Here is a 27,699-nt window from a genome sequence, read left to right as displayed (position 1 = left end):
TGGTCTATTTCTTCATTGGTGGCTTTTAAGCAGAGGCTGTATTGTAGAGTTACTGTGGAGCATGGAGTTGACCTCCAAATTTATTTCCAGTGCTTGTAACTGTCTTTGAGTTCTCTTGCTTCAGAATACACAAGCAGAATATTATTTGGGTTTTGCTTCAGTTTACTCTTAGAAAACTCTTAGGCAAAATGTAAAAGGTGCTCATCTATGGATAATATATAGTATGATTGCAAGTGCATCTTTGGGATCCAAACCAATGCCTGTATATTTCATCATAATTTGAACCATCAGTGTGCTCCATATTCTTGGAATGGCTCCTTTCCAGTTACTGTATAATATATCAATAAAATGGCAAAACTATCTTCAGTATATAAATTAAAGTGTTACTGTAATTAGGACTTTTTTTTGAGACTGCATTCCTAATACACAGCTTCCTTGGAGTAAGTCCAATTGAACTCAGCCTGGTTTACTTCTGTAATTTTTTGTTTTAGAACTGATTAATATTTTCCATGTGCTTAAACTCTGTAATGAAACTTGACACTGTGCCACACTGAGTTTAAAAATGGGGTTTTGATCAGCACAGTAAAATGGGTATTATTCTTACCAGCGTCAAAAGCAGTTTCATGAAGATAACTAGTGTGGCCTAAATGTCACCAGCAAATTATTTTTGCTATCAGCAATGTGCTGCATAAAATTAAACTTACTGTGAAGATTTGTTGCATATAACATTGATCTCTTTTCATTTAGCATTTTGCATTCAAGGAATAGAGACAGATTTGAATGCTCAAGAGACTGTAGTATTACTTGTTGTTTCCCATCTTACATTTTTGCAAATGACACCAAGAGATAAGAGTTAGCAAAATCTGTTCTACTAACATGAAACTGAAGGAGATAAACTGTTCAAATGTAAGATGGTCCCTCTACCACACACAGCTATCGGATTGCATAGGAAGGACAGGAAGTTCATTCAAGACAACAAAAGGAAAAGGAGGGGCAGAGGTGAGAGAACAATAGGGGGTATATTTGTAGCGCACACATGGACCAAATTTAATCTTGGCAAACCTATTGAGTTTGACTTATTTTCACTGTCCAAAATGTGCAGTTCACTGCCTAAAAAAGCATGCACTACTGATTTGTTTTTCAGGGTTAACACAAATTTGTACGGTACTTTAAACCACATTGAGTTGCCCCTTGTAATAATTTTAGGAGTTCTCCCAACCCCAACTAAGCCAATTTTGGAAGGGGCAAGGGGAAGTCTTTTTGCACTAGTAGAAGTCCTTGTGTGGGCTTCTGCTAGTGGGACTAACTAGTTTAATACAGCCCTGTGTTTTTCAAATTAGCTTGGGGTCCGGTATATTGACACATATTTCAGGGTCTAACTCAGCATGATTATTAAAGAATTGCAGTCTGTAACTTTTTTGTAAGTAGCTATCACTACCACCATAGAACCCCAAAGCATATTTTTGCTTTGGGAAGTTCATTTTAGTGGTTTAAATAGTGACACTTCTTTCCAATAGTGTGCTTGTGTTTCTGATGAAAAGCTAAAAGTTGTGTCTCGTCTGGTGCATTTTACAAGTTGAAATCATGCAGCCAGAAGTAAGCAGTTCAGTGAAGCACAATGTGCTTCCTCACTTCAATATTTATCATTATGCCACTGAGCATGAGATGCTGCTTACAAGCATCTACCCTGTTTCTCATATTTTAAGACATACCCATAAAATAAGCCATAGCAGGATTTTTAAGCATTCAAGGAATATAAGCCATACCCCGAAAATAAGACATAGTGATAGGAGCAGCAGCAATGCCGGCCGCGGCAGGAGGAGGAGAAAAACAATAAGACATCCCTTGAAAATAAGCCATAGTGTTTTTTTTTGAGGAAAAAATAAATATAAGACATGTCTTATAATATGAGAAACATGGTAAAATGCCCCAGAGTATATGTAAGAATTGCCTTGGGATCGTTTATGATGACCCAACCACATCATACATTTCTCCTTGACATTTTTTCCTCCCCATTTGCTAATTCTGTATCTTTATTTATATTCCAGGTATATAGATTATAGAAGCATTTTCTCCATTATACCACTGCTCAGTCTGTAGAGTTTTTGTGGGTTTGGGCTTTAAATTTTTAGAGACACACAATTAAAAAACCTCAACTGTTTATTTGAAAAACAGGTTTGTTTGTTTTTAACCCCCTTGGGCTGTTATCACGTAATATATATGCACACCAGCGAGTTTGACATTTCTTTGTTTTGAAAACAGCAACCAAGATGTTTTGTTGTAACATTTGACTTTCCAACTTGTTTTCAGAGCTCTTAATTGATGAACTGCGACTGAGTATCCTGACACTTCCCCACTGACCGTGTGTGTTTTAGAAATGGAGCCAAAGGGGGGCAACCTGACATTTGGCTTCCAGCGAAGCTCGACATCTGATGATGACTCTGGTTGTGCCCTAGAAGAATATGCATGGGTTCCTCCAGGTCTTAGACCTGAACAGGTAAGAGCAGAAACTATTCATTTCAAGCTTACAAACAGAGGCAGTTCTTTTGTTTGTTAATTTGATTTAAAACATTTTCTACAGCAAGTTATTTGTCAGACTTAATATCTTTGACCTTTAAGTGTCCTTCTACGCTGACATGCATAGTCAGTGGTCCAAAAGCAAAAGATTAACCCAATTTCCCCTCACTTAGGCAGCACTATTCTCATTATTTTCTGCAGGAAATGATAATCAAACTTTGAACTCCTTAACCTTAACTGTGTAGATGATGCAAAAGACCTTATTTTATATTGGGGATTTGTCAGTAGTTTTGTTAATCTTAACTTAAAAACAATATTACCCATAGAGCAAAATAAACTTTTGGTGGAATAATTTTATTTTTTGAGACCTACACTGAGAAAAAGGACAAATTCTTAGTGGATTTCCATTTTTATCAGATGGGAAATGGAGTTTCTTCCAACCTTCTCCAAAGATAAAAATTCAACAGTTTCTAGCAAAGTTCACATGGAAAGAATTAATTTACAAAACAATGTTTGTTTGTTTGTTTCTTTATTTAACCTGTAAGATTAAAGCCTGTCAATTATAACTGTTATTTTTTCTGGCTATCTTCACACGTTGGGTGATAAAATGCAGAAAGAAAATGTGGAATTTTAACAGACTTGCTGACAATCCTTGAAGGATGTGGAAATTAGATGTGCATAATTTATGGCACCCCTAAATGTCACTGCAAATAGCATTCCAAAACAGCAATTCAACAGCTGGGTGCTGGCTATCTGAGGCAATCCAGCTTTGCAGAGTTGGCTCACCTGCTCTTCTTAGCAAGAGGAATGCAAACCTTGCCAAACATCTAAAGAAGAAAATCCTAGTGTCTTTTGTTAAAAAGCAACAAAACCCTAAGATAACAGCAGTAGATAAGACTGAGTGCATGGGTCATTATGTATATTCTGGTCTCTGTTCAGGTACAGCTCTACTTTGCTTGCTTGTCTGAGGAGAAGATCCCTTATGTTAACAGTCCTGGAGAGAAACACCGAATCAAGCAGCTTCTATATCAGCTACCACCCCACGATAATGAGGTAGATATGGTCAAGTAGATGTTTCAGCTGGTACAGAATATAGCTGTCATCATTTTGACTGTAGAGTTTATTTGCATAGTATCTTATTTTGTGTTAAGGGTTCCACTTCTTGTTCACTTCCAAGGCCAACTCAGGGCACTGATACTTTGAATGACTTGAGACATAGCTACCTGAAGTGCCTTCCTCCAGCTCCCACACCCTTATGTCTACATTTCTGCTTCTTCCTCTGTTAGGGGTGTAGGTGACACTTGAATTTATGGGAAGATTACCTGGCACAAGTATTGCTATCTTTTCGGCACCAGGCTATTAAATAAAACACCCTAGGCTTTTGAAATGCATTTGGCATTTTATAATCTTGCTGGCTGTTAGTATGTGCTGGTTGCTTTACTCTGTGGCTTATGATATTTTAACTTTGTCAAAAGCCCGTCACCAGATAATGTTGTATAGCTTTAGTAAATAAAAGTGTGTTGCAAGAGATCACGAGATTCCCCTCTACAGAGGAATCTACCTTCTGTGTATTTGCATGTTTACCTGCTCTGGTGTGCCAGCGAACTACTCTGAGAACAGGTAAATACTGCTGTATCTCTGGATCTGTTGTAATTGTCATTCCTGCTGCAAAGATGCAGAGACACAGCAGAATGACCTGAAAAGGAGTACACTAGGAAGGCCAACTCGCACAGAAACATAGGAGGAGAGGTTCTCTGGGGCGAGTAGCTCTCTTATACACTGAATGCAAATGTCTTTGGATGTAAGTAACCAAACTTCTCAGCTTTTTCCTTTGAAAAGTACTTGCTTAATGATATCTAACTGTTATGTTAATACAGTGAGTGTAGGTGCTGGATGCAGTAGAGGTTTGGGCTGGGCAGGTTGGGTCTGTAGTATCTCATTAAAGGTTCTAGACAAGAAGCTACTGTCAAGACTTGGGGCAAGTACTGTTTGCTAAGTCTCAGTGGTGTATCCATCGAGTGTATTGTGTTAACCGTGCTGATATAAGTAATGTTTTCCCAAACAGTCCTAAATTACACAAGCCTGAGGCTCATACAAGGTATATACCTAATCAGGTTATAATCTATTCCATCCCTTTACTTCACTGTTATGGTCTAAAGAAAAGAAAAACCTGGAAGGAACTCTGCTTAAAGCATATTGTAACTTGTAAAACTAAATAACCTTATACCAGGCATCCCCAAACTTCGGCCCTCCAGATGTTTTGGACTACAGTTCCCATCTTCCCCGACCACTGGTCCTGTTAGCTAGGGATCATGGGAGTTGTAGGCCAAAACATCTGGAGGGCCACAGTTTGGGGATGCCTGGTATAAGGTTATTTAGTTTTACAAGTTACAATATCTCCAAAAAGCAATGTCTGCATATAGGGTAGAACTGCACTCACATCTTGTGATGGTTGTCTCATGTCACTGTACCAGTTCCCATTACCAAAGACCTGAATCATTGAACAGGAGTGAAAATTTCAGAAGGAATCTGTTTTCAGCTGTCTTCCATTTTGATGGACATAGTCACTTCTGAGATAGATTTCTGAGGAAGGACAGGCATGTGTGTGTGTGTGTGTGTGTGTGTGTGTGTGTGTGTGTGTGTGTGTGTGTAAGTGCATTTCTTTCCAATATAACTAGCATAGATTTTAAAGTTCTTATCCTTTCCTTTTGGTGAAGGTGAGATACTGTCAGTCTCTAAGTGAAGAAGAGAAGAAGGAACTTCAAATATTTAGTTCACAACGAAAGAAGGAAGCTCTGGGACGAGGCACGGTTAAGTTGCTCTCAAGGGGAGTGATGCATGCACTTTGTGAGCAGGTAATGTTCTTATTACCCAAATTAAAAATAGTGTTGGACCTGTGTGAAGCTCAACTATGGATATTTAAATCTACATAAGAACCAAAGTTAATGGACTAAAGCTTGAAAACTGTACAAATTTAATAAGGCTGCATAAAAGGTATGCGGTTCAGCTCTGTTAAAATGGAAATAGCAAGTAAATATTGAACTAGAATAAACAGTTAATTATGTTAATTGGAAAAAAGCAGGATGGAATTAGGCTATAAAGTATGGTGAAGATTCAACATTCATACAATGGAAAACTAATTTGAACTTGCCTGTTCATTTGTATTTTATTTTCAGTGTGGTACAAAGATTAGTGGAGGTGAAGTTGCAGTATTTGCCTCAAGAGCTGGGCCTGGAGTCTGCTGGCATCCATCCTGCTTTGTGTGTTTCACATGCAATGAACTACTTGTTGACTTAATCTATTTCTACCAAGATGGAAAAATTCATTGTGGAAGGCATCATGCTGAACTACTCAAGCCGCGTTGCTCGGCATGTGATGAGGTAATACCACATTCCCATAACACTTAAAAGCCGGAGGTCGAAATGAGAATTGTGTTCTTTGCGCAGTTAAGCAGCTAGCTTCCTGAAGACAACTGAAAACATGAGGGTAGTATTCTACTAACTTTTGCTCAGGACTAAGACCCATTGAAATAAACACATTGAATACCACCCTGAGATTCTCTTGACTTTTTACACATTAACTTCTCCAGTAAATTGAAGAAAAGTTCCTTGCAAAAAAAAAAAATATTGTTAAATATAGTGGCTGCAACTGTGCTATCCACATCTTTGCCTAAACTATTTATTCCCTCCTAGATTATTTTTGCTGATGAATGCACAGAAGCGGAAGGTCGCCACTGGCACATGAAACACTTTTGTTGCCTTGAGTGTGAAACCATCCTTGGAGGACAGAGATACATTATGAAGGATGGGCGCCCATTCTGTTGCGGCTGCTTTGAGTCCCTCTACGCAGAGTATTGTGAGACTTGTGGGGAACACATAGGTAAGTGTATGTTAACACAGGAAAAAGTGGGTACACTACAAACTAAGCTAGAAGCTCAAGTTTCTAATCTGTAGGTGAAGGGGTCTCTGAAAATGAATGATAAAAGTGTTGCCTGTTTGGGGGGGCAGCTGGCACCTAGGGTTTTGGTTTTTGGGGGGGCAGGGCTTAATCGCCCAAGTTTGTGTCTGTTAAGTTAAAAAAATAAACATTTAGTAGCAATCTCAGAATGATGACCTCAAAGTCACCATACTCGATGAAAGGCTTCAAGGGGAAGCTCCAGCATGTTTGCTAAACTAGTCTGCCGGCAATTTCAATTTGATTTAATTTGAAGTATGAGTTTCTTTTATTACTTCAGCTGTGTTAAATTAGCAAAGAACAGCTAGTTCTGAAAACTGGTATACCGCCAAGTGAAAACTTTTCATCCATCCCGTTGTGAAGTGGGTTCTGGTGCCACAAAAAGCTTTGTTGCAACAGATCTGTTAGTCTTCAGTGTGGCTCCGATTTTTTTCTTTTTTAATTGACACCAGCATGCTTCTCGCAGACACACACACACACACACACACACAAACTCAACTACTCCTTTTCTTAACAGGGGTTGACCACGCTCAGATGACTTACGATGGACAACATTGGCATGCCACAGAAACATGTTTTTCTTGCGCTCACTGCAAAGTTTCCTTACTTGGCTGCCCTTTCCTTCCCAAGCAAGGACAGATTTATTGTTCCAAGTCATGCAGTCTGGGAGAGGATGTTCATGCTTCTGACTCTTCAGACTCCGCTTTCCAGTCTGCCCGCTCAAGAGACTCCAGGAGAAGTGTTCGCATGGGGAAAAGCAGCCGGTCAGCAGATCAGTGCAGGCAGTCTCTCCTCTTGTCCCCAGCCCTGAACTACAAATTCCCTGGCCTTTCCAGCACTGCTGATGATACACTCTCACGGAAACTGGATGACCTAAGTCTTTCAAGGCAAGGAGTAGGCTTTGTTGATGAAGACCTCTGGAAAGGAAGGCGGGAGGAAATGCCTGATGATCCAGAAGAATGGGCTGAGCATGAAGACTACATGACTCAGCTGCTCCTCAAGTTTGGCGACAAAGGCCTTTTTCAGCAGCCAGTGGAAGCAGACGTTAGATCAAACGAGCAGTGGATTTGCGAGAGCATGGTGAAAGGCAGATCAGAGATGAAGAAAAATAGTCAGAGCCTAGCGAGCAAGAAATACCAGTCAAATATGTACTGGGCACAGTCCCAAGATGGCCTAGGCGACTCTGCCTATGGTAGCCACCCAGGCCCTGCCAGCAGCAGGAAAATCCAAGAGTTGGACATGGAACATGCCGCAACTAGATACAAACATGACCAAAAGCAATGGTATGATGATTCGCTGGAGCGATTGTCAAACCTGAAACAAGAGCAGTGTGTTCGGGATTCAATGGATTCCCTGGCTTTATCTAATATCACAGGTAAGAGGATCAAGAGAATGTAATATTGTGACTTGCACTTCATTTGGACAGCACTAATGATGCCTAATCTATAGTTAGCATTCATCCTGACAGATTTGCTTCTTACTAGCAGCCTGCAAGAGGTATGCTCTGTGCAAGGCTTTCTTTCTTTCTTTCTCTCTCTCTTGGGCTCGTTGTGCAGATACCACCCATATCGAGGCATGGGAATTTAAGATTACGGAAGAGGGACTTTATGAGAGACGAGTCTTTAATACAGGCTTCTTCTCTCTCCATTACTAGCCAGCTGAACACTGCATATAAGTTTCCGCTGCTGTTTTCCTCCTCCCTTCTGCCTTAGCTGAGCCTGACAAAGGGGAAACAGGGTAGGGGAGATAAGGGCATACGATTTCTACTAACTGTAGGGCAGTGGTGTCCAAACTTTTCAAAGAGGGCCAGATTTGATGAAGTGAAGGGCCGTGAGGGCCGACCAAAGTTGTTAACATTTTTTTAAGGATTGAAGTTGTTGAGCTTTTTGTAGGATTGAAGTTATAAACTGCCACAGGGGTCAGATTAAACCAACCGTTCATATTTCGCTATCTTTCATAATCCACACTTGAGTAATTTAGCAAGAGCTGGAAATGTATAAACATTTGCATCTGAACTGTGGGAAATAATGGTGGTGGATTTGTTAAACCTACTTCATTATAATGTATTCCTCTTAGGTGCTTCAGTGGATGGAGAAGTCAAACCAAGACCTTCCTTGTATTCCTTACAAACCTTCCCAGAGCTGGAAGTAGAGGATTGTGAGAAAATGAGCAACATGGGCACTCTGAACTCCTCAATGCTTCATAGGAGTACAGAGTCTTTAAAAAGTTTAAGTTCTGAATTATGCCAAGGCAAAACACTGCCAGAGGAAAAGCCAATGCACGTGCCAGTACTGAGAAGATCCAAATCGCAGACTAGACCTCAGCAAGTCAAGTTTTCAGATGATGTCATTGACAATGGAAGTTACGAGAATCTCGAAATCCGCCAGCCTCCTATGAGTGAAAGGACTCGTAGGCGTGTTTATAAGTTTGAAGACCCTGGGAAGAGGCACCAACATCGCCGCAGGAGGAGTAGGAAGTCTAGGTCCGATAATGCGCTTCACTTGGTTGCAGAAAGAAAATCTCCACCAAAGGAAAGACTTAATTTTTATTCTCCTCAGGATTATGACAAGTTTGTTCAGAATAAAGGTCATGCCGTTCGAGCATACACTCCAAACCCATACAGCCAATATACTCATATTGCCTCCGACTACACAATGAGCAACCAGAGGGACCAGTTTCTTGGATTTTTTGGAGAGGAGGAAGACTCTTGGTGCTCGTCTTCATCCTCCTCGTCCGATTCTGAAGAAGAAGGGTACTTCTTAGGACAGCCCATTCCACAGCCCCGACCAGTCAGATACCCCTACTATACAGATATCCTTTCCAGCCCAACTGCTGAACTCCCCAGTTCTCAGTTTGGACAGAGGGTAACCAAATCTAAAAAGAGAAAACCTCCCAAAGGCAAAAACTGTATAATTTCTTAATTTTGAACTGTCTCTTCACTGTTCTTCAAATGTTATGTACATAAATGGTTAAAACAACTTGTGTAACCTGTAACGGGGCAGTCTCTTGTCCATGTTCTCTATAAAGGTCTTGCAATCAGTAATCAGTTGAATCAGGAGGGAGTGGTAGAAAAATAAATTGAAAGAGTTTATAATACTGTTCTCATGTGGTTTTAGAGGGCCTTACCAGCAAGAATGCCAGTCAGTATCTTAGGTTTAGACCTTGCCTGCTACTTCTGTTGCCTAGCTAAGACACAGTATCTCAATTATAGTGTGCAACCCTATTCATCCTATAGATATTACTGTAGCCCAGCCATTTTGATGCTAAGCGAGAATGTTGTTTCTGTACAGGGCAAAAGGCATATCAGATTGACTAATTCTATTTGCTTTGCATTGTATCTGAGTGACCCTCAAGTAAATTAATTTAAATATATGATGTTGCTTGCCCTTAAAAATATGGTGTAAGCTACAGCCCCTACTTATGAAGTTAATTGCATTAAGTCAGTGAGTCTGCTTATATTAAACTTTTGTGAAAATAAGTCTGAGAATCCTGTATATTTGAAACACTGCCCCAAATTCCAAATGTAGCATATAAGCAAAAAATCAGAGCCATCTGATATTTATAATGTAGTATTTCATAGCTAAATCTGTATTTGTAACTTAACAGTGCAAATAATGTACATATTGTAAAGTTGAGATTTAACAGACTATTTTTATATCCCTGAATTGCAAGACATTTGTTTAAAATACCATTAGTTTTGTTTGAGGGTTTAACAGCAGTTTGAGTCAGGCAGGGGGTTTGTTAAATGTTCATAAGTTTATAGTAGTGAAATGTTTAATTTTTGACGGAAAAGCTCTGTTTTGCATGGTAGGAGCGATGTAAATACTGTTTAAGCTATGGTACGTAATATTAAAGGAATTATTTATGGGTTAAGACAACTAAGTGTAAAGCAACATTACAACAAAACACTTCATTTTCACTGTTTCCATATGATTTCTGACCAGGTGAAATGCCACATGTTGTATAGAAGTAGTTGAAAAATAAATCAGCTACACGGTAGTGTTGAAAGCTGCTTGATAGCTGGGCTATAGAGTCCCACTTTCTACCAACCAAGCTACCCCACAGGCAGTAAACATGGTCCCTATGCTGTCAAAGGAAGACTGTGTGTGTGTGAGAGAGAGAGAGAGAGAATGCATATGTTCTTCCTACGAAAGGCATTGACATCCATCAGCTCATTGTCCAATACCCAAGGAGAGTCTGTGTCTTAGCAGCATTTGCAATGTGTTATTTGCTGTTGATCCACCACAACCATGTCATAATTCATAAGCATATGCTCAACCTGCCTATACTGATTATGTGGACAACTATTATGTTGTCCACTTTGGAGATACTCAGGCAGATTATGACTTAATTGATCCTAATGCGATGCCATCCACACTTAAGTGTCACACTGGTGAATCCTTTGAGGTAGTTTACTTAATCCCATATTGCAGGTGAAAGCTATGAGCAAGGTAACACATGTTCACACTCTCCCTTATCGGTGGAGGGGAGAAATACACATATTAAGCATCATTGATACTTTTGGAAATAGTTAAGACTTTTGTCAGTACAATACCACTTCTAGAGTGATTATGCTACCTCCAATTACCTCATTTTAGTGTGTGTGTGTGTGTGTATACACACACACACACACACACACACTATGCTTTTATGTACACAAATGAAAACACTGGAAGGGGAACAGCATACCTTTTCTTCCATTCCTTTTAGGATTAAATAATTTTTTTAAAAAAATGCAAATTGTCAAAACTTATTCAGAAGTATTTCATTTAATTTCAGTTTACAAAAGGCTTAGTTTAGTTTTACAACATAACAAAAAACTACCCTAAACACATATGTAAATTTACTCCACCATTACTGCTGTATGTAGCCAGCTTGGGTAATGGGGCATGTTACTTCGTTAAGCATATTCTAATGCAGGCACCCCCAAACTGCGGCCCTCCAGATGTTTTGGCCTACAACTCCCATAATCCCTAGCTAACAGACCAGTGGTCGGGGAAGATGGGAATTGTAGTCCAAAACATCTGGAGGGCCGCAGTTTGGGGGTGCCTGTTCTAATGTATATACTGCATACATGGAATGTACATCCGCACTGAAATTCATAAATGACCATAACAATACCTCAAATATGTTTTCGCTGCCTTCAGGAATTTACTTAAAGGTTAACAATAATAAAATAGACTACTACGAAGGAAGAATTCTGCTGTCAAGTGTGCAGATGCTGATGGGAAATCTTTTTTAAATAGTTTCCAATTTACATATGGACAATCCCAAGTTGATCTTACGGCTCTTCAAATTCGTGCCTGACGGTGTCGTATTCTGCAATGAAGTGCTTAAGTTCTTCAATACATCTCTCACCAATCTCGTGCAAATTCTGTCTTAAGGAAAACTGGATGGGTTTTTCTAACGCAGGGTCTTTTTCAATCAGCATTTTCACTACAGCACCAAAGGTTTCGCAATCCTGTCTGTACACCTAGAAATGATTTTTTTAAAAAAATAATTCATGAAATAAAGCAATATTAATGTATCCTCCACTAAAGAACAGTAGGCTAACTGGTACAACAGACTTTCTACAGAAAAGTACAGAACTTTATCTCAATTTCCAAAAACTGGCAGCTGTAATTCTGTGCCCTTTCCCCTAAGGTAGGAGTAATGGCTGGAGTTTCCCCAAAGATCTTCTCTCAAACAGTACAACTCAATGATAAAGTATTTTCCCATTACATACAGAAAATCGCAGCATCAGACTAAAACCCAAGAGATCGATTTGTAATTTTCAAAGACCTGAGAAAACAAAAGCCTAACATCTAGCCTTAAAAACAACAACTAGGTGTCAGCATCAGGCCACTTTGAGGACTTCGCTGAGCCACCTCCTCTGGTTACTACCAGCAGCTTAACTTCTGAAGACAGAAAGGGGCTCCCAAAGAGTGTCATAGTTTGGTGGGAGAATAATCTTCATCTAGCTACCTAGGGCCCAGCAAAAAAAGGCAAATACTGATAAGTTGCACGGAGAAAGAGACCAGCAACCACTGAAGAGATCTGAACTGGTGAGAGATTTCCTATAGCTGTTTCCAGTCTGCAACCCTGCAACCGTATTTTGAACTAACAAGTTTCCAAACTTGTAGAAGTCATGATGTACAACACATTGCAATAGTTTAATATGAACCTCTACCCAGGAGCAGCCGATTAAGTCCATGGCACAGAAGCTGCTTAGGCCTCCTGTGACAAGTTGCATCTCAGCACCCAGGCTGCAAACTTGATCAGAAGGAATGCAAATACATCTTCCTGGCCAGATAAACTCACAATCAAACGCTGGGTGGTCAGGATTTAGTTTGTTTATTGGCCTTCATCCTGTCTGATTCACTACTTGCCCATTTCCAGAAACACAACATCTCAACTATCCCACCTGCTTACTATTGAGGCATACAACAGAATTTGAATATGTAAAATGGGAATGCATGCAATCTGCATGTATTTAGTACAGCAGTTGAATTCATTTGACCTGGTTAAAAATAAATAAAAAGAACACAGTTCTGCAGAAACTGCAAGCTGAATGGAAGGTGATTTCAGATTCAAGAACCTGTTGTGCTGACTAGTCTTTTTAAGTGCAAGTCCAACTTTCAAACATCTATAAAGACCGATAGTACAAGTTACATAAATAGCTCATGAAGTTTGCAGCTAATTAACCTGAAGGAGCATCTCCACCGCCATCATTCTGCCCGGACACTGAGGTCCAGCACCAAGGGCCTTCTGGCGGTTCCCTCGTTGCAAGAAGCCAAGTTGCAGGAAACTAGGCAGAGGGCCTTCTCGGTGGTGGCGCCTACCCCGTGGAACGCCCTCCCAACAGATGTCAAAAAGGAAAACAACTACCAGACTTTTAGAAGACATCTGAAGGCAGCCCTGTTCAGGGAGGCTTTTAATGTTCAATAGATTATTGTGTTTTATTCTTTTGTTGGAAGCCGCCCAGAGTGGCTGGGGAGACCCGGCCAGATGGGCAGGGTATAAATAATAAATTATTATTATTATTATTATTATTATTATTATTATTATTATTATTAACTGTATGTCACACAAATAAAAGGTGCCTAGCCACAAAATGTTGCAATGTGCCCTGACACACTGCCTAAAAACTCAAATGTTAGTCCCTGCTCTTTGTACACAATTTCCTCCCTATTTTAGTACATGTAAAAAAGTGAGACAATGGAGTACAAGGTTTCTGTATGTAACTTGAGTGCTGGATTTGTCTGGGGAGAACTGATATTTGCTGCAAGCTGAGAGACGTGGAAGACTGGAATTAGGAATTCAAACCAGCCTCCGCTTCAGTTTCTCCTGACTTGCAATATTTAACTTTGGTCTATATTTGCTCTTCAAGCTACACTCAGCTCAAGCTGAAATGTGGAGGTCTGAAACTTGGAGGGCAAAAGCAATGAATAACTGCAGGGTGGTTGGTAAGCTAGGATGGACAGACTTCAGGCTTCTGGGATCTACAAAGATCTAATTAGAGCTGGCTCTACAAGGCGAATCATGGCTGTTTTTAAATTTTGATTTCTCCGTTGATTCTACTAAGATCCACCAACAGGAGCTTGGCGGAAAATACAAAACACTTTGAGTTAAAGAATTCAGAGCCTGAACAGTGCAGTGTTCAGCGACAAGGCAGCTTCACAGTTGTTACAGATATCATGAACTTGGGGTTGTCCAAAACAACACCCAAGACCACCTCAGCCAGGGAAACGGGAAGGGCAGCGCACCAATAGCAGCCCTAATCTCTCCCTCTGGCCAAATACTAGGCATAGGCCTTCTATCCCAGCCCAGAAAAGAGGGGTTTCCTGACCTTTATGTACCATCTCTCCAGTCTGGATTTCTGCTGCACCAAGTAGCTGAGTAGGTCAAATCTACTCTGCTCAGGTCATCCACCTATGTTTTGGTAACACACCTTGCATACACAAAAGTGTTTCACGCTACCACGAAGCAATCCTTGAGCCAACCGTTTAAAACGTTAATTAAACCGCTTCCAGTGATTTCCAAATATTTTTAAAAGGATAAACCGCTTTACTCAAAACATTTCAAAATACAACTAGGGAGTAATAAACTTTTGACTGCAGGAAGGACCCCACCCTTCAATGGTTTATTTTAAAAGTAGCAAACTGACCAACGCTGTTTCCTAGTAAAATTTGCTTCTCTGTGAAAACAGGAAGGGTGGCGTTTATCTACAAAAATTGTTTGCTTAGTATTGATTTGATAGTTAGAAATGCATTAATGATTCTGGTTTCAATTTATAGCCCCCTCACAGGAAGAAAATTTAATTTAGGCTTCATCTAAAGGAGAACAAAGGTTAAGTGAGGGTGGGGTTTGTTGTGCTTGTATGGAACAAAAGCAGCCCATTTTTAACAGACATGGAGAAATGCAATTTGCTGCTGAGAACATATATTCATTCTAGCATGTATTTATGAGGCCTACTGTTACACGTATGCCATAGAGACTTACAATGATTAGCTTTTAATATACTCTGTATTTTTCCTTCCTCATTTCACCCACTCTTGACTCCACTTTAGGTGGCAAGCCACCTCAAATACCAGGTTAGAACTAAAAAGAGCAAAATATTAATGTAATGTTTGTGAAAGCTAGTTTAATTTTCTGTAATGAACTGCATCATTTCCTTAATTCTGATGCATTTAAGGATTCAGAATAGGCACCTGCATATGCTGACCAGTCTGGACTTGACTGGGCAAGAACTGGGGTGCAAGAGTAACGTCTTATTGTTCTAGAAGCGTAAATATCTGAGGTTTGCAGCTTCACTCCTATGATAAAGAGATTGTATCACACTGTATATACACTCTGAGAAGTTTCTAGTCTTTGGAATGGAAACCGTTTTCCCCACGATTAACAGAAGCAATAACATCCAATCATTTACATTCTTAGCTAGCAAAACTATGGAGAAAAATTATGAGATACCGTAGACAGAGTCATTGAGCATGTGTGTTTTGTAACACCAGAGCAATGGCAGATGTGATTGCATTCCATAGACTTCCTTGTCTTAGTAGCCCATGGGAAAAGTAATACCACTGTTGTTGGGTAAAGCTAACTGCACAAATTAACCTGTCTTTAATAACCAGTATTTTGGAGGGGGGCATAACTGTTACCATGTTTCTCCGGAAAATAAGCCATACCCCGAAAATAAGCCATAGTGATAGGCAGTTTAACCTTGTAGGTTAAACTGTACCATACTTAATAAATAAAAAAAGACATCCCCTGAAAATAAGCCACCGTGTGTTTTTTTGAGGAAAAATAAATATAAAACGGTGTCTTATTTTTGGAGAAACACGGTATAATTTTGTCCAGCAAATGCAAATGTGTGCTAAAGAAAACCAGGAATATTGGAAAAGCTTAATTTATAAAGTGGAGTAGACGAGACCCAAAGTACATTGATTGAAAAGCAACTTTGAATCAACCACAGATTTCTTTTTTGTCCATATTCTTTAATGTGAATGGAAATATTTTAAGTTCATTTTATCAATGAAACTACTGAAAATGTTAAGCAATAGGAGTAGCCTTCAGACCTTATTGTGCAAGTATTCCCTATGAATGAAGCAGCACATTCTCAAGAATGATCATTTTCATCGCAGTCTAAAAAAAGATGCGGCTTCCAAGCAGCTGCTGCCGCAGCTTCATAGAAACATCGAACACTCTGATCTAGATCTACAATGCTTTATTCTGTAGCTTACTGTAAGAGCATCTGCACCAAGTCTACACTTAACTTTTAAACTCTCATTAGCTTGCTATGCTGCAATAAGCCTGATCTGACGGCTGACAATCTGCTTTATTTTAAAAGATAAAATACCAGCTGGCAGAAACCACATAAGCACATGGCAGCACCCATGTTTGTCCCACTACAGTGACTCATTTAGTCATTTAAATATACACACACACACACACACACACACACACACACATATATTTGGGAGGCAGTGCAAGACAGGAGTGCCTGGCGTGCTATGGTCCATGGGGTCACGAAGAGTTGGACACGACTAAACGACTAAACAACAACATATATATATATATATATATATATATATATATATATATATATATATACACACACACACACACACACACATATACACACACACACACACACACACACACACACACACACACCCTTAGACTTGCCTTCATGCAAGTACTTTTGTTTTAAAGTACTTGCAGCCACCATGCAAGTCTTTTTGCAAAGGATTTTTTCTTCTTATGGATTTTCAGGATTCCATCCTAAATAAACTTAATAATGAAATAAACAATAATTACAAAGAATTACAAAGAGAACAGCAACTACCAGAGGTGAGGTTTACCTGTTCAATCTCCTTTGTCTTTGCTGCAATTGCCTTGGAACGACTAACATGCGAGCTGTCTTCAAATAATTCATTATTGTCTGGTATGCTGGCGCCAGTTTCTTCGTGGTGTTCTGCATATAACGGTTCTGTGGACGCAGCCTTTAAGAAAGGTACAGTAATTTTATGCAGTTAATGTACAATCTGTGTAAGGGCAGGAATGAGAGAATAAGGAAAACACGTAATTGACACAATGCAGCAAAAAGCCAGTTGAATCTAGGGTGCAAACAAAGATTTATAGTCTTGTGCCTGCTATGGGGGAGCACTCTCAGCATTTGAGATTTTCTCTCCCATATAAATCTCAGAGAAACCAGTTTTTCAGATGAGGATGGATTTGTGTTTTGGACCTGATGCAGTGGGAGCTGAGAAACAGTGTTAGTTGAGAGGCTGCACATGGAATATGACAGGAAAGTCTCTCTTTGAAATTCCTTTACTGCAGAAAAGGAACAAGTGTGAAACAGCTGAATCAGAACTATCAAGAAGTCTGACTCACTATTCAGGCAATGGTTTCCAGGCCTAAATTTGTAGAACAGTGTTAATTCCCGAAGGTAGTTATAGTATAAAGTTGGCAAATTAAGCCACTTAACTTAGGTCCATTAATTTCAATAGGTCTATTCTGAGTAGAACTTACTTGAATACTGGGTACATGGCTCTGCTATCAGACAAGTTTGGAGTTTTGCTCAGCCACAAATTTGGACGTACATGAAAATTTTAGACAGCCAAATACTGCACAATGGCAAATTATTACTTTTAACTTACTTCATAATCTGAAATTTCAGGTACGCTGCTTGTGTCTGTCTTCTCTGCTTTTTCAGCCGCCCACCTACTTGCAGCCTCCGCAAGCTCCTTTTCTGACAAGCGGCTACTTTTGTCCAAGGCCTGGTGAGAAAAAAGAAACCCCAGAGTCAGTGGCAGAACTTCATGCTCCGGCACCGGGGGGGGGCGGAGCTGGTGTGTGTCCCGGGGGCGGGGCATGCCGCCTGCAGGGGTGTGGTGACCGGCGCGGGCAGGAGGGCAGCCATGATGGCACCCTACTGGGATGGCGGTGCGCTTCCCCCGCCCTCCTCTTCCTCCACCAGTGCCCAGAGTGTGGCTGTTAATGTAATTGGTTGTAGAGAGGGGCAGCAAAATAGGATACAGCTGTGGGCAGCCTGAGGAAGTTCCACCGGCCTGCCCATAAAAAGCAAGTCTCGAGTGAGAGACTAGGGTGATATCTGCTGTTTCTAGGAACTTTCCTCTTTGTGAGACTTTGCAGGTAAGCGGAGAATTTGTTTGGATCCTGGGTGAGAGGGTGTGTCAGAAGGAAGATAAATATATGTAATAATAATAATACACCAACATCAAATGCACTGAAATACACAGAGAAGCTTAAAGGAGCAGTTTTAAAGAACCAATACTTGCAAAACGTTACTGTTACGAAAACTAGCTTCTATATTAACACTCTGAAAAATAAAAAGGAAAGGAAATTTACAGCTGAAGGGACTCTTATGAAAGATACAAAAGGTCCAATTTTTCAGAGATAAAACTATGCTTTTCAAGGACAGCCCACGAGCAATAAATTAAATGTAATTAAATAATGGTTCAGAGTTGACATAATATTCCGAATCTCCTGAACAGTTAAGAGCTCAGGAGCATCCAGCTGGCTTGCATGCTCCTTCCCCTTATTACTCCTAATAATAATAATTTTATTATTTATACCTCACCCATCTGGCTGGGGTTCCCCAGCCAATCTTGGGCTGCTTTCTGCAAAATATAAAAATGTATTGCTGACTATGGTTAATGCCAGCAAGTTGCCTTCATAACCAGAATTTGAATTTGGAAGTTGGTTTCAAATTCACATTAAGAGGGCAATCTCGGACAGCAAGAGAAAGATGTAAAGCAAACCAATGAAGGGAAGGACAAGAGTACAGGCGACATGGGAGGGACTAGGCCTCCTGCATGATCCATCTACTCATCATGTTTAGGAGACTGAGAACAGTACATTTTAATTATTTCAAAATTTATATACTACTCTACATTTACAGAATGGCTGAGTGAGATAGAGAAATAAAATATAAAAGAAAACCAAAAATAAAAACACTACTGTATTAAAACATAAAAACCAGCAAAAAATTTTTAAAAAATAGCAGAGAGAGAGGGGGGAAAGGACTAATTGAGGAAGGCTTTGGAGAAAAGAAATGTTTTCAACAACTATTGAAATATTAAGCCTGCTTCATTTCATTTATGACTCACTTCCGATAAAACATCCTAAAGCAATTTAACAATAAAAAAACATCAGCAATAAAAACAATTTCAAATCCAACAGACTTGGATAAAAATCTCCACTTAAGAGGGCTTGTTGAGGCCCTCTCCTGCAGAATGCAGCAATCAGCTCAGTATAAAATGGGTGAGATTATATTTTAGCTATCCTAGTCTCAGGTTGTAGAGGGCTTTTGCCAACGCTTTGAACTTAAACCACTGCAAAAGGATAGGACCAGGGAGAGAGCTTAATCAAACTTTTGCACATCTGCTAAGAGCTGTGAAGGAATTCACCCTCCCTTAGCACATCAACAAACTTACACCTTGAGAACCCACACTATAGACTTGTAGAAATATGAACTTTAAAAGGCAAAAACAAATGCAGGTCTCCCTAGTATTTTTAAAAAAGAGGCCAGGATGTAACGGAGACTTCCTGCATTCAATTTACTATCTTTTACTATTGAAGTCTACTAATGAATTCACCTTTGAAGGTGGCCCTGCTGCTGTTCCTGTGGGAGAGACATCTCTTGACGTTTTCAAGGACTGAGAGGAGCTTTTCTCTTTACCTAAATGGACAACAACATAAATGTTTTATTAGTCATATGAAGAAAAGCATTTGAAAATGAAACTGTTACACAGCTGCTTAATGGCAATGGGTTCTGTTTGAGTTATATGGTGGATTATTAGACTGTCTAACAACTGTTTGATGACATCTCTCCTTCCTCAGTAAAAACCTGAAATGGACTTCTCTCCATCCAAGCCCACTTATCAGATTTTGGGGTGGGGTGAGGACAGAACTTTGGACCTCCAGACTTAATCATCTAAAATACTGGAGACTTGTGCTGTTAATGTACATGATTGTTCCTTTATTTTAAATAAACATACGGTAAATAAATATTTCTGAATCACCTTTTCACCAGCTGGGTAATACTAGACCCACTTATGTGTGAGTAAGCCTTAATGAATTCGGTGACACTTGCATCTGGCTAAGCCAGCAGAGGAGTTTACTTTTAGGCACGCAAAGCAATTTCAGTGTAAACCCAAAGCAAATGAAGGATCTCAAAATTTCCCTTACTTGAGGCTTCCAGACTTTGAATGCTTTCCTGTGATCACCTCTTCCGCTATCAAGCGATTCTTTAATGCATTCCACTGCCTTTATAAATCACATGATCACACATAATAAAATACTAGCAAAATTGGTTGGTTCAATCAGCATAAACCCAAAGCTTCCATGATTTACAGACATGTCCTTTTATCCTGTGCTGTTTTTGCACACGAGTCAGACAGACTTCACTCATACAATGGGACTTCCTCGCCTTCCCACTGCAGTCCCCCAAGCACCAGCCCAAAATCTGTTCTAGGGAAAGAGGAGATCCCGTTGCACACATAGAAGTCTGCTTCTCATGCAACCTTCAATTCTGCCCACTGTGCTTCTCTTTATGTGATCAGAAGAGGCAAGGGGAGGCCATTTTTGCCCGTTTCTCCTTGGGCTGACCATGCACCAGCCCAAAATTTGCTGAAAGGAGTTTGAGGAGCCTTTGTAATGATATAATACATGGCAAGTGCAGAAGAAAGGTGGAACTGGGCAAAAATCAACTCCTGCCTGATTTTGGACTCATAGAAACTTATGGATCAAAGAGCCTTCTCAAAAAGTGCAAGAATGCAACTAACTACAAATCTTAGAGCGAGGAGCTGAATTCCCTCAAGCACTTAGCATTGCGACCTTGTATATAGGGGAAGTCAGTGCCAGCTCACTAATGTTAGATTCCATCCATCCTCTATTACCTGGTTGAGAAATATTTCTTTTAGGTAAAGATGACATACTTCTGCTATGCTGGGACTGGTGGTAGGCATAGGCTTTGCTTCTGTCGGGAGAGTAACTTCTGCTGCTGACGCTGGACCCAGATCTGCTGTGGGGGGAATCCCTTCGGCTGACCGGCGATTCCCTGAAGTAAGGAGAATCTCTCTTATGCGGGGATCGATCTCTCGCATAGTGAGGGTAGACGGGTTTCCGGCGCATGCCGTCTCTCAGGTCCCTTTCAAAGTCCCATAAAAAGAAATTAAAATGACTTAATAAATGTCAAAATTTTAGGAGCACACAACTAAATACCTGAAGCAAGTACCCATCTTCTATTGAATCTTTCCTCCGAGACAAATCAGTTTATTAGTATTATCCGAGAAGGAAAAGTGTCAGTGTAAAATACATGGCGATTGTTGCCAACTTGGATGGCATTAGAAGAGGACGGGATACATGCGTGGGAGGTAGGGCTACCAATGGTGATTGGGAACGATGGCTATGCTCAACCTCCACTGTCAGAGGCAGTATGCCTCTGCATATCAGTTGCTGAGGGAAACAAGTGGGGAGAATGTTGTTGCACTCAGCTCCTGCATCTGGTTGGCCACTGTGAGAAAAAGATGGGACTTTGATCAGATCCGGCAGAGCTGTTCCTCCAACTTCCTCTAATGTCTTATACATCTCTACTTGTGATTTTCTTCAGCTAAAAATTATTCTCAGTGAGCCAAGAGGCTGATTCAAGTGCAGTGCGCAGAGTAAAGAGATACAGTGCCTAAAAACATTCTGAATGGGCAGCCTGAGACGTAAGCACTGATCATTCTGTAGATCACATCTTCAGGGGTTTCATCTCCATACTGTATTCACTTTACCTTTCTAAGGATAAATAGCAACCTTCATTGGGTTGCAATGAATGCTGGTCCTGTTCAGAGCAGACCGAATGAAATTAATGGACACAACTAACATGAGGGTCTGGTAACTTCTGTTTCAGTGTATCTGAAGAAGTGTGCATGCACACGAAAGCTCATACCTATGACAAACTTAGTTGGTCTCTAAGGTGCTACTGGAATGATTTTTTTAATTTTTTGTTTTGACAACTAACTTAGGTTTATTAATTTCAATGCCAGGGATGTGGGTGGCACTGTGGTCTAAGCCACTGAGCCTCTTGGGCTTGCCGATCAGGAGGTCAGCGGTTTGAATCCCCGCAACCAAGTGAGTTCCCGTTGCTCCGTCCCAGCTCCTGCCAACCTAACAGTTTGAAAGCACACCAGTGCAAGTAGATAAATAGGTACCACTGTGGCGGGAAGGTAAACGGTGTTTCCGTGCGCTCTGGGACTTCTCACAGTGTTCCATTGTGCCAGAAGCAGTTTAGTCATGCTGGTTACATGACCTGGAAAGCTGTCTGTGGACAAACACCGGCTCCCATAGTCGCCTTTGACTGGACTCAACTGTCCAGGAGTCCTTTACCTTTTTACCTTTACCTTATTAATTTCAATGGGTCTATTCAGAGTAGAACTACAGCCCATGCTCTGTCATAGCTGCAAATCTTTCCTTTCAAACTCATGGATATTTTCACATTGTCAAGTTGAAATAGACATTCATCTTCTCAAAAGGCTAAATTGACAACATCCAGCGTGAGATCAACATTTGGCATAGGTTGGTGTAGCTTTGTTGGCTACCAATAGGGAAATCTAATGTATCCCTCCTAGAAATAAGGTACCTTGGGAAGAAACATGAAATTTTCATATCTTATAAGATATGGGTCTCCAGCTGTTTTTGGACTACAACTCCCACCATCCCTAAACTAGCAAGACCAGTGGTCAGGGATGATGGCAGTTGTAGTCCAACAACAGCTGGAGACCCAAGTTTGGGAAACACTAGTTTAGATCGATGATCATTCAAAAAAGAAAAAGAAAAAAAATATGAAAACACAATTCCATCAAAAGATCCGATAGCCAACATTTGGGGTGTACTTGGGCAAAAACTCAACCGTACAGGGAAAAAAAACTGCATTAAAACTAGAGTCAAGTTTCAAACCGTGAAGATTCACATAAAGTTAAGAAGTGTGGAAACCAACACCAACTAGATCTAGATAAGGAATGTCCATGGACCAGCCAGGAAATACATTAAAGTGACCTGAAATTTTTCACATCTTCACTGGGCTTTTACAACCGTTATATTGCATTGCAATAAAAGGGAGATATTTAAAGCAAACTGAAACATGGGTTATTTTATTGCTTTACTTCAGTCTCTTTGTAAGTTTGTGCTTTAAGTGTATGATCCACAGAGAGCCACACATAGATGCAGCAGTTAAAATAATGGTAAATGGGGGGAAAGAGCCCTCTAGTGTACACTTTGCAGAGCACCTTCAATGCTGAAAGTAAGCATTAGGCTCTTGGGAGGAATGCAATGAACAGTTTGCACCACCACTAATACAAAAATAATCTATCAATTTCAGTTTCAGGTATGCATGCACTTCCCAATGTTCTCTAAAAGACCTGAAAGCCTGGTCACTATTTTGTGACATTTTCGTTGCTTCTAATGGTTGCATTCTCTTGCTGCCAAGACAGCAGTAGGGAGACAAAGTGAAGTCTCCTCCCATCCGTCCATTTTCTGCCAGCATCCTGCTGTCCCTTGCTCATAGGAGCATTTTCTTCACACTTCCATGCCTTATCGCTTCTGTCTTTTGTCTTCACCCCCTTAGAATCTTGGTTTTATTTCCTACTAAACTAATTTCTCACTTTCCTCAAGAGGAAATTGCCTATGAACCTTCCACACAGTCTGCTTCATTCTCTCACAAGAGTTATAAGGTGTCGATTAGAGCCATATGCGTTATCTCAGATACCAGAAACACCTCTTAGCTATGACAAATCTGGTTGGCAAATAAACAACAACAAAAAGTAGTTAAAGGGGCAAGCATCAATTAGCAAAGGAAGCTTGGCATTAAAAAAAAAAGGCAACTAAGTTCTTGGAGCAAATAGTTGGGACCTAGGTTTCAGAACATCAATAAACTCATTTTATGACAAAGCTCAAGCCCTAATCACATGCTTGCTCTAATAAGTAAAGCAGAATGGAATGCCAGCAAGCTGGCTGAAGACAAGACAAATGATGGCCCCACTTTCTAGGAAGTAACTTCCACTGTATTCAAATAGGACCTACTTCTGAGTAAACACACTTTGGATTGCATTTTAAGTCACTGGCAGGGTGGGAAGAGCTTTACCTAGATGTTCAACATCCCCTCCTTAGCTGCTTAAACTTACAGGCTTGTGGTGCTGAAAGTGTTGTTCTTTCCCTCATTCCACAAAGAGGGTTTGTGTTTCCCAGAGCCAATGCTCTGGAGGCAGTGACAGTCTCTTTAAAGAAGTCACTTGGATCTCCAAATGTTTGCTCACTCTCTTGTTTTTTCAGCTGCTGATGGCGGCAGTGAAGAAAAAACGATCCCTTTTGTTGGAAGAGGAGCAGTGCTACTTTTAAATGCACTGCATTAAAACATTCTACATGAACAAGTTTTTTGTTGTGCAGCACCTAATGTGGCAGCAGGAGTATGCCAAATTCTAAATAAAAGCACCTAGTAGGATCTAATATTCTCTCCCCCCCCCAAAAAAATCCAGTGTGAACTTCAACTTTGCAGATCCTGTACGTCCATCTTTAGGATTGTAAAACTGAGTCAACCATGGAATAGGAATACTAAACAATATGCCTATTTCTTCAGTTCTAGCCTTCAAACATAAAAATACTATTAGTGGCCTTGGATTAATAAAGAGCAGAATCCATATCTTGTACTGTTAATATCTATACTAAATGGCTTCTCACCAGCTAAACACTACCAAAATAAAATCTACATACGCTAGCTCTTTGCCTAAAAACAGAACTGCTTTAAGAGTCTTTAAACCACATCAAGTAATCCAGAAAAAACACAAAAAGAAGAGAAGTAACTTAGGCTCTTACTCCACTGCTAACAAAGCAAGCCTCATGCGATCACATCTTTTAAGAGCAAGGTCATGGAATAGACCCAAGGAATACACCCAGACATTGTGACAGTATGTGAAAGATGGAAAAGAAGTGCCGGTTTTCCGAAACAATTTTTGGCATACACGTGTGCAAACACACAAAAAAACTCCTTTCTCTCAGAAAGTTTCAGACACAAAAACACTTCTCCAAGACTTGTTAAAACTGTTTATCTGATGAGAAAGCAGGCCAATCCACATGCCAATAAATCACACAATGGCATTTATTAGCCACCCTTTCCCTTAAGATCCTAATCAGCTCCATCCCAATTTCTCCCTGCTAAGAGCATACAGTACTGTGCTATTACAGATGTAAATAAAATGCACCTGGAATGAGTGACCCTCATCTGAACTCATGATGTGGGGGGGGGGGGGGAGATTGTCGTGTCATTGCTTACGACTGAGAAATATAGTAGTCAAAACTGAGGTAGCTGCACTGTTAACATGAAGCAGCAGAAATGCATCAGGTTTACGGAATCGAAAGTGTAACTTCACAGTCACTGATTCAAAGTTGGTTTGTATTTATTTATTTATTTGATCCTGTAATCAAGGGAAAGTCAAATGTAATATTTATTCTGTTTGGCCATTGGAGGTCACTACTGCACTTCAAACACTGTCTACCATTTGATCCAGTTTTAAGTTAGAAAAGACAAAGATTTAAAGTGCATGTCATTTTTTTTCTTTAAACACTCAAGTCTATGACATTTAAGTGGCAGGTTTTAGGAAATAGATAATGATGTTAAATCCTTAAAGTTTTGGTGCATTGTTTTGATCACTTTGATCACCAGGCAGAAAACCAAACAGGGGTATCTTTAAAGGAATGGACATCGGATTAAGTCCAAGAGGGTAATCCATCCAATACAGTCATGGATAAAATTATATCTGGAATGAATTTAGAAGCAAACCACGTTCCACCACCAATGCAGTTTCTTACAACTAATTTATTCAGATAAGCAATAAAACCTATTAAATGTTTGTCAGGTTGTTAAATTTCAATACCGCACTCATCTGAAGATCAAAAGGCAGTTTATAACACAAAAAATACCAAAATACATAATATTAACAAACAAAAACACTACTCCCTACAGTTTAACAGGCCATGTTTACAAACTAAATGCTGCTTAATGTCACTTCAGGGTAATTCTAATTAATTCATACCTCTCCTAAAATTTCAAAATACAATTTCAATGTATACGTCAAAAATCTGTAATATTCTAACCGTAATACATGAAATAAAATCAGAAATCAAAGTTAGTTGGGAAAAACGCTTAAATACCAAGAAAGACAACAACATTATACAGATGTGGCAGCAATAGAAAACTTTTACAATTTTTTTTAGATTGAAGTAATTAGGAAGACAGATGAAATCAGAAATTTGAAGTAAACCCTACTGTTATTCTACTGGGAAACCTATGAGAGAGGGCTTTAAAACGATAGAACTATGGTGATAGAAAGAATATACTGGTGGCAGCAATAATTTTAATATGGGGGTGGGAACAGAAGGCACCATCCATAAAAGAAAGGCAACAAGCTAACCAACACAGGATTCTAATGCAGAAGGACAGCTTGGCATAAGTTTATTAATTATCTCCATAGTAAAACAATATACAAATACTGGTAAAGCTGTTGTAGAGATAATTACTTTAGAAACAGTTTTTCTTTAAACACCAATAACTGTTAATATTCTCTAGAATATGTATAATAAATGTTTTTATTTCATCTTTTGAATAAATAGTTCATTTCTTTTTCTGTATTTTAGAATCATGATCATGAGCAATGGATGTTTGTTGTACAAAATGTTCTATTTCTTATTTTAAATATATATGATATTGATGCATTTTAGTTAAATTGTTATTGATAGATTTCTTCCTTAATTTTTCAGCAATCCTAACAGCATGCATTTCAACATGGGGCTCACAGGCAGCCACTTCTACCTACCCTCGAGTTATAAAGCATTGTAGACACACACTGATGCAGATACTGTATATTAAAACTGACAGAACAGAACTGCCCCTCTGTTAGTCAACCACTGCCCTCCACAGGTTGAAGTCTGAACTACAAACCAAACACACTTTGAAGATCTGAAGATAAAAATAGCACACCACACTTGCTGAAATCTCTTGGCAAGCTATTAAAACAAAGTGAAGTTTTATCTACACACGGATTTGATCTAAGCTGTGGCCCCTCTCATGGTTGTTCAACTACACTTCCTGCCCAATGACCAAGAGCAACTCTGCCAAATGCTTTGCTGAAATCTAGATAAATTACATCCACAGCACTCCAATAATCCACTGAGCTAAGAACCCAATAAAATAAAAGACGTCCTGGCAGGATTTATTCTTAACAAATTCATACTGCCATCAACTAATCGCTGCACTGGGATCAAAATGCTTGCAAACTGATTTATAATTTATTCTAGTATCTTTGGACTTGGAAGTCAATGGTTAGTTACCCATTGTCAAAGATGTTGTAGTGATCGTGCAAGAGACACCCCCCCTTGCTCCAGCCCCATTCGTCCAAGGAGCCACTCGACCCCGCAAGGGCAAGCCAAGGTTCTCTCTCACTCGATCACGTTTTACACAAAACTTAATCAAGTAGTTCACTGCCACCACTGAGTTACGCCCAGCCATTCAAACGAACATTTACTGGTAGGGTCAAGCAGCCAGGTACCAGAATTAGCTTTGCAGCCAGAAATATCCAAACTCAGACAAATTGTTCCTTTTTAGAATTTGTGAAAGAAAAAGGGATAAGTAATAACCCCCCCCCAAAAAAAATACAGTTCTCAACAAAAAGGGTTACAGATTATTCAGAC

General features: G+C 39.8%; 2 protein-coding genes across 12 annotated transcripts in view; one reads left to right on the top strand and one right to left on the bottom strand.

Moving 5' to 3' along the window:
• PRICKLE1 (prickle planar cell polarity protein 1) overlaps positions 1-10,390 on the top strand; it is a 75,394-nt gene extending 65,004 nt beyond the window's left edge. For all 4 annotated transcript variants that reach the window (XM_035126537.2, XM_060279603.1, XM_035126538.2 and 1 more), the window contains 7 exons: positions 2,311-2,497; positions 3,457-3,570; positions 5,235-5,372; positions 5,694-5,897; positions 6,210-6,396; positions 6,989-7,846; positions 8,548-10,390. In XM_035126537.2, the coding sequence (XP_034982428.1) occupies positions 2,378-2,497; positions 3,457-3,570; positions 5,235-5,372; positions 5,694-5,897; positions 6,210-6,396; positions 6,989-7,846; positions 8,548-9,392 (2,466 nt within the window). In that variant the 5' untranslated portion in view covers positions 2,311-2,377 and the 3' untranslated portion in view covers positions 9,393-10,390. The remainder of the gene's footprint in view (positions 1-2,310; positions 2,498-3,456; positions 3,571-5,234; positions 5,373-5,693; positions 5,898-6,209; positions 6,397-6,988; positions 7,847-8,547) is intronic.
• A 240-nt stretch (positions 10,391-10,630) lies between these two features.
• PPHLN1 (periphilin 1) overlaps positions 10,631-27,699 on the bottom strand; it is a 29,836-nt gene continuing 12,767 nt past the window's right edge. For 7 of the 8 annotated variants that reach the window (XM_060279612.1, XM_060279605.1, XM_060279608.1 and 4 more), the window contains 5 exons: positions 20,874-21,124; positions 19,572-19,654; positions 17,610-17,729; positions 16,812-16,952; positions 10,631-11,944 (listed from right to left, as the gene is read on the bottom strand). In XM_060279612.1, coding sequence (XP_060135595.1) covers positions 11,753-11,944; positions 16,812-16,952; positions 17,610-17,729; positions 19,572-19,654; positions 20,874-21,124 — 787 coding nt within the window. In that variant the 3' untranslated portion in view covers positions 10,631-11,752. The remainder of the gene's footprint in view (positions 11,945-16,811; positions 16,953-17,609; positions 17,730-19,571; positions 19,655-20,873; positions 21,125-27,699) is intronic. The other variant, XM_060279609.1, reaches the window with a different exon arrangement.

The sequence above is a fragment of the Zootoca vivipara genome, chromosome 10, assembly GCF_963506605.1.
Source record: "Zootoca vivipara chromosome 10, rZooViv1.1, whole genome shotgun sequence".
Classification (NCBI taxonomy): Eukaryota; Metazoa; Chordata; class Lepidosauria; order Squamata; family Lacertidae; genus Zootoca; species Zootoca vivipara.
Note: the sequence above shows the minus strand (reverse complement) of the source record. Positions and strands in the feature narration are given on the sequence as shown.